This window comes from Elephantulus edwardii, unplaced genomic scaffold, assembly GCF_000299155.1.
Source record: "Elephantulus edwardii isolate Elephantulus edwardi_28Jun2011 unplaced genomic scaffold, EleEdw1.0 scaffold00221, whole genome shotgun sequence".
Lineage (NCBI taxonomy): Eukaryota > Metazoa > Chordata > Mammalia > Macroscelidea > Macroscelididae > Elephantulus > Elephantulus edwardii.
This window is the reverse complement of record NW_006399971.1, coordinates 114,845-122,645: the sequence shown is the minus strand read 5'-3', so window position 1 is coordinate 122,645 and position 7,801 is coordinate 114,845. Positions and strand designations below refer to the sequence as shown.

Below are 7,801 nucleotides of genomic sequence, written 5' to 3'. Positions count from 1 at the left end.
AATCTGTATATTTGAATAGTTGTTGTAATTAATAGGTCTTTCTGATATATGTGTGTGAGTTCCTTTGTTGTTGTTTTTATTTGCCATCAATCCTATGTACAACAGTTCTAAACCCTGCTCTATCCTGAGCCAACCTTATCTCTGACACACCTAACCCCATTACTCCAGTCACTGAGTCAATTCATCTCCTCCAGAATCTTCCCCTCCTGTGCTGTCCCTCTACCCTCCCAAGCATAACATCTAATATTCTCTTGCAACATACTGCCTCTAAACATCTGTTCCAAAATCAGTTATGAACTGTTTCAAGCTTGTAACATGTAACAATAATAATACACATTTAACTTATGTATCACTGTAATTGCAAGATAAAGTTGCCTCATTCCTTTTCATATTAACATTTGAAAAGATACCAGTTCTTCTTAATATTTAAGTTTAGTATTCTCATAACTCTAGTTTATTTCAATACTTGACTTTGTGTTTCTAAACTTGTTACTCAAGCCAACTCAAGAAATCAGACTTTGTTTTGAGGTCCAAATGCAGTTTCATATTTTATTTGCATGAAATTTCTAGTAAGTGTGGATAAAATTTTTGAGTGAGTTTAATTTATGATGCAAAATAAGTTTATAAAATTTTTGCTTAAGGTAATAATGCCTCAGGCAAGACAAGAGAAGAAAACCCACAAAAAACCTCCATTGCAGCCTTGAAAAACTACGTATGAGAGTTAAATTTACACTATTAGTCACCTTGGATTCCTGAAATCATGTAATACATGCCTGTTCTTCAATTCTGGATCCATAGTTTTGTTTAAGGTCCCAAAGATTTCATTTTCTTAGTGAGGATATTTTAGTCACTGACTAAGACCATACATCTCCACAGCAGCTTCTTGAGTGCTGCTACCACCTCCTTGTTCCTCAGGCTGTAGATGAGAGGATTCAACATTGGGGTGAGAATGTTGCTGAAAACAGAAAGAGCTTGGTCCTGCTCTGCACTATGAGTTGAAGTGAAAGACATGTAGATGAATATATTTGGACCAAAGAAGAGACTCACCACAGTTAAGTGGGAAGAACATGTGGCCAAGACTTTTTTCCTGCCCTTGACAGAGTTCATACGGAGGACAGTGAGGAAAATGAGAGTGTAGGAAGCTGTGATGAGACTGAAAGGTACAACAAGCAGCACAATGCTTGTCACAACCACCACTAATTGATACACTGAAGTGTCTTCACAGGAGAGTTTAATGAGGACTGGGACCTCACAGAAGAAGTGGTGGATCTCTCTTGACCCACAAATGGGGAAATGCATAGGGTACACTGTGTGTATAAATGAGCTTATGGAACCTCCAATCCAGCAGGCAGCAACCATGTGCAGACAGAACCTGGGGCTCATGATGGTGGGATAGCGCAGTGGGTAACAGACAGCTACATAGCGATCATAAGCCATGAGGGTCAAGATGAGGCACTCTGACATTCCTAACATCAGAAAAAAGAAACTTTGAGTCCCACAGCCAATCCATGATATGGTCCTTTCCTCCATGAAAAAGTTGTAGGCCATTTTGGGGACAATGGTAGAAGTCAATGTCAAATCAATAAGGGAGAGCTGACTGAGGAGAATGTACATGGGGGTATGTAGCCTGGAGTCGCCTGAAATCAAGACAATCAGAAGTGTGTTCCCCAGGAAGGCAAGAATGTAGATGAAGATGATTATGGAGTTGAGAATAATGGCATGCTGAAACTCAGGAAAGAGTCCCATAAGAATGAAATCAGTTATTGAGGATTTATTATCACCCACCATATCTACACAAGGAATATATTAAGGTCGAGGAACAAATCAACTTGATTACAACAGTTGATATGCAGTACAGTTCTTAATTCAATCTGAGAATAAAAAGAATTCTAGATTTGCTTCAATTCTTAACTCTCAAATAGTACTATCATTTTATCACAGTCATTTCATCATACACTGTTGAAAGTTACTGACAAGTTTATAAGCTATAAAATATTAAAAAGTTTGATAAACATTATTGCTTCTTAAGTTTATACTAAGTTTCCCTCTTCTTTCTTTCTTTGTTTACCTTCATATTCTTTCTCTTTGTAATTATAGGAGAATCTTCTGAAAACTGTATTCTCAGTGTTCAGTAACATTCACTTAAAATATATGATAGCCATCAATTCCGACTATTAACTCTTGGTATGCTTCAGCTAAAAGCGTATAAAAACCCCCAAATTTATTTACTATATTTAATTTTTAAATGGTAAATAAATTAACAGAACACTATTAGTTTATTTTCCCCTTTTTGGCTACTTGTTGTGAGATCTTAAACATTATAACAGAAAATAGAAAATTTTCATAATTTTCCTATTTAGTAGCTATCAATATTTATTATTACTCATCAAATGAAGTTTATATTTCTTAGGCAAAAGTTCTTATCATTCATGAGTTGAATCTAAGTTACCTTATGAAATTTGTGCTCTGTTATTTTCACACTCATAGTGCTAACTTTAGTCAAGTGGATATCCTCGTGGTTTCCCCACATAACTTGCACTTTCAGTTGTGCTTTGTTTCTCTTCAAGATGATGCCTCTCATCCCACTGTTGGAATTGCATTCACTCTTAAAGGATTATTCAAATATGACTTCTCCAAAAGATTTCCTGAAATTTAAAAGAGGTAAATATCACGTACTTTCTCCTCAACTTCACCATATTTGCAATCATTTATCAACATAGCCGAGACACAGTGCAGCTTGGAGGATAGGAGTATGTCCTGGGACTAGAGTGTCTGGATTCAAAGACCTGCAACACTACTTACTACCTACAGTTCATGTTTCTGTATCTGGTGGCCTAGTGGTAAGACGGTGCTCTGCAATTTTGAAGGCATCAACTCTGTGGGAGTAGGATGGGCAATCTCCTCCCATACAGTAGTTATGAAAACTAAAATTACTACAAATAAATAATCTGGTAAGAGTAAAAGCATTTTCCAAAAAAAATTGTATTGAAAAATGAAGTCCCCAGTTTAATCTGATTAAAACAACTGCTACACATGTGAAGTTTCTTTAGGTACTAGGAATTCTTAGAAAAATTATATTGATGCAACAATTATGACAAAGCACATGGAAATTATGATTTCTAATATAAAAGCAAAGAATTTAATAATGTAAATCAGTATCATTATTTTTAAGTGATTTTTTTCTCTATATTAGTGCGTTTTCAAATTATGGGGAAAATAAATTGGAAAGAACTATTGCTTACATAATAAATCTGGTATTATATATAGTACAAAGCTAATTATTAAGCTAATCCTGTAATTCATGAGCATCAAATACCAATCTCCTTAAAATTACACTCACATTATTGTAGAAAAGAGATATTTAAAGCAGTTCTTGGAAACATTCACAATCTATTCAGTTTTCATTCTTTATCTGCTGAATGCTTTCAACATTTCACACATATATTAGTAAATATTGAAGTTGAGCAATAGTGAATTTAGCCATGATATATATCCTTACTGATCTCTCTGAATTTGTGTCTGGAATGTTACCTAGGAGTGAAATACCAAAGGGAAGGCTCATTTAGAAGGCTTTAGAAGCAGGAGTGGCATCCACTTCCTAAACAACATGCCTCTGAAAACTCTGTGAACTTTGATAAACAACGATAGTTATAGAAAGGCTTCAGGCCTTTTTTTTTTTTGATAGGGTCTCTATGAGTCATGTTTGACTCAAAGGCAGTCAACAACAACATAGAGGAGTTAACTAATGTCTCTGTAAAGGTGTCTGGAGAAGTAGGTAAGATTTCACATGAGCTGTATCTAACTTATGGCACAGCAAGTAATGGTCATGTGAAGAATTGAAGCAACGAGGGTTTGTCATGGTAAAGAACAGAGGTCAGCAGGTGGTAACAATCACAGTTAAGTAAGAGAAACAAACTGGCACTCTTACTCAGATTTTTATTCAGCCCATTGAGCCAGATAACTGAAAGTTTGCAATCTTCTCTTGCCTGCACAACCTCATACAAATTTTATATATTTACCAGGAGGGACGGGTCCTTGGAGAGGGACATCATGCTTGGGAGGGTTGAGGGACAGCGCAGGAGGGGAAGACCCTCTATGAGATGGATTGATTCGGTGACTGGGGTAATCGGGATGGGTTTGTCAGAGGTGGTGCGGTTGGCGCAGGATAGAGCAGGGTTTAGGGCTGTTGTGCATAGGGTCGCTATGAGTCGGAAACGACTCGACGGCACATAACAACAACAACAAATTTTCCTTAGCCTTCCATTTTGTTCTCTAAGTGGAAGAGCATGTGTATATCTGCTGTAATATTTACATTTCATTTTTCATGTTGAATTAACCTGTATCCTAAAAAGGTATACTTCTAGAAATAGGATAATCAGAGACTTTCACCCTTCATCAAATTGAACAATGAAGCATGACACATTTCCTGCTCTAGTAATGAGCATGAATATTATTACAACTGCCTTGCTCTACAATCACTAGATGTGCTCTCCAGTTTTATATTGTAAAAGCCACTGATTTATGTTAATGAAATGGAATGAGTTTACACTTTCAGATTTCAAGTGTCAAATAGAAACACAAAATATCAAATAAAGGAGTTAACTTTTAATAATGCTGAAAGCAAACATTAAATTACACAGCAAACATATCAATGAGCTTCATTTGTTATTTTCATTTGTAATTATTATTTTATAACTACTGGGATATCTGCTGAATATTTTATAAATAGTCATACCATGGACTGCTAAGAGAACAAACAGATCTTACCTGGAAAAGATGAAACCAAGTTGCTCCTTGGAGGGAAGGATTGTGAAACTCCATCTCATATATTTTGAGTATGTTTCCAGGAAGAACCAGTCCTTGGAGAAGAACAGTAGAAAGGTAGATCAGTGAAGGAGGGAAAGACCCAGAATCAGATGGATTGGCACAGTAACTGCTGCAATGAACTCAGGTGTGTCAAAAAGGTGAAGTTAGCTCTGGATAGGGCAAGGTTCAAAGTTATTATTCATAGGGCTACTATGAATTGTAATCAACGTGATGGCATATAACAATAGCAACAAAAAGTAATAAACAGGGCAAAATCATAGGGTTGCCCAATTTGGTAGAGGGATTTAGGATGTAAAGAAAATGGGAAAGATCCAGCAGGGACCTGAAAAAAACAAAACAAAAAACAACAGGATAATGATGGGCATTGTGCAATGGTGATTAATTTTATAAAACATGAGGTATGGGAATGACTGTATGAAATGCAATGTCAATGAAGAAGAGTATGAAACACAATGTATATGAACATTGTAAGCAAACTAATATAAAATGATTTTTTTTAAAAAGTAATAACCATTTTCCTAAAACAAACCATATGTCATGATTTTAGGAAATATAAACAATTAATTATAACAGACTAAGAAAACATCCTTTGAATTTGAAACTCAATTGCCACACTTCATATATTTCAGAATTGTATATTATTAATTAAATCATTGTTAATTAAATTGTTCTTGTAACAATAAAACACATATTAGTATTTAATTCAACTAAATGGGAAAAAAAATTATTCAGTCGACTCTAACCTGTTTGTAAGTATTTTTTAGTATGAAGAAATTCCAGCCATTAATTAGAGAACTTTATTGCCTTTTGAAGTTTCCCAATTTTGATATTTAAGTAATTTTAGAAACATATGTATCATTAATATTATCTTAATCTGACCTTGTTACAATGTGGACACATGCAAGGCAGTGTTGAAATAAAATCATAATTCAATCACCAGATTTTCTAAATGCAGGTGAGTTCAAGGAATTATTCTACCTGATAACTGAATTAGCTGTACACTTGATTGTTTCACATTTACTCACAAAATATAATTATTCTCTTTCTGTGACACTCACTTAATTCATGAATTGGTATCTGCCCCATATAGTGCTGGTTTTGATCTGACAATAACACTGTTGATGTTGTTGTTCACATTATATGATGCTTTCAAATAGTCAAACAGAAATATTACAAATCCAGTTTTCTACTGGACCTAATTCTAGACAGGCTATCAAATACTCTTCTTAGTGCATTATTATTTCTGGTAGCAGGCGCAGTCATCAAAACCTTAGCATTAAACACACATTCTCTTAAAAATGTATTATAATACATATTTAGAATGTGTTTTTCTCTATTTTGGTATCTCTTTTAAATTCTATTTATCTCCACACCTCTCTCTCCTGAAAGTTCTGGCATCTTCCAGATTTTCCATTGCAGATATAGCTTTTCATATTGCAGTATTATGCCATTTTTCCATCAAAAAGTATGCTGTTGGCTTGAGACTGGCAGAAAATTATATATTTCAGGAATAATGCAAGAGATTTTTATTCCATCGTAGCATGGAACTTAAATATTGGCTAAGTCCTAACTTGGAAGCTGTTTAGTAATTTCTCATCAGGACCTGGAGACTTTTCAGGTGGATGGCCTAAGGGAACAGAGTCCCCAGACTTTAATTAACTTATATCTCAGACCACAGTGGTGAACTTTAGAAATGAAAGAAAATTTGGAAGCTATACAGATCCACAAACATATTTTCTACACTCTGTGAATATTCAAAAGTTTCTAAACTCCACAGTGCCTCTATAGTGCCCATCCTAAGAAAGTACAGGACAAAAGGCAAAAATGCATCAGAGACATAGTGTACGGAGAACTTCTGGGAAAGAACAATGGACAATTTACATAATCTTTGTGTTTATCACTACTGTATTTTTCTCACCCCTATTACAAAACAAAACAGTCTCTCTCTCTCTCTCTCTCTCTCTCACACACACACACACACACACACACACACACACACACACACAAAATCCACCAAGTCAAAACAAACAAACTTAATTGATTTATACATGCTTCTGTGATAATGCCTAATACAGGATTTCCTTTTGTGGCAGCTTGAGTCCATGGAGCTATTAGCTGCTGACTCAAAGGTGCCTTTCTCTGGCAGTTCATATTTACCAGCACCTCCAAGGCAAAAAGGTGAGAAGTCTTCTCCTGTGTGATTTATAGCTTTGGAAACACAAGGGAAAATCAACTATAAGTCAGAATTGACTCAACAACAATACATTGGGTTGAGTTGTTGAGCTTGCCTATTATGAAGAAAGTGAACTTTGGCATCAGAGTAATTTAAACTTGTTCTTCTTGTTATGTACCATTGAGTCACCTGTGACCCATATTATGTACAGAAGCCTGTCCTGTCCCAAGCCAGTGTCACTGATTCTGACACATCTATCCCCATTGCCCAAGCAACTGTATTAATCTTTTTCATCTGGAGTTTTCTTATCCTACATGACAATAAATTTATTAAAGGTTCTGAACTCTCAGTGTTCATTTTTTTAATGCTGTCTGTAAATGCAGTATAGTGATATCAATCTCAATAGGATTTTATACGATAAACTAAGAAAACAAACAAACAAGTAAACAAAGGGAGTGATGTTAGACTGTGAGGCTTACAATCAAAATACTATGAAATTAAATGTTTATGGACTGTTTAATGGAAAACAAATTTTATCAATAAGTTTTACTCAACTCACCATAGGAAGAGATGGAGGGGTTTTTTTCTTTCTTTTTCATTTGGAAAAATAAGACACATTAGGAGCACATATATATTGACATACTAGGCATTGGCAAGCTGAGATGGATTGGCATGAGCCATTTTAAATAAGACAATCACATAATCGATTCCACTGGAAATTAAAAAGTGAGGGAAAATGGAATCACACTCATAGTCAAAAAGACCATTTCTAGATCCATCCTGAAGTACAATGTTGTGAGT

General features: G+C 35.1%; 1 protein-coding gene across 1 annotated transcript; it reads right to left on the bottom strand.

Moving 5' to 3' along the window:
* Positions 1-843: 843 nt before the first annotated feature.
* Positions 844-1,788, bottom strand: LOC102851359 (olfactory receptor 2T27-like). Its single transcript, XM_006898141.1, has one exon. It carries the CDS (start codon positions 1,786-1,788, stop codon positions 844-846), a length of 945 nt encoding a protein of 314 aa, XP_006898203.1.
* Between the last annotated feature and the right edge of the window lie 6,013 nt (positions 1,789-7,801).

Bases quoted from the DNA above. Each gene is read 5' to 3' on its own strand.
- LOC102851359 (XM_006898141.1), bottom strand. From the start codon at position 1,788: ATGGTGGGTGATAATAAATCCTCAATAACTGATTTCATTCTTATGGGA.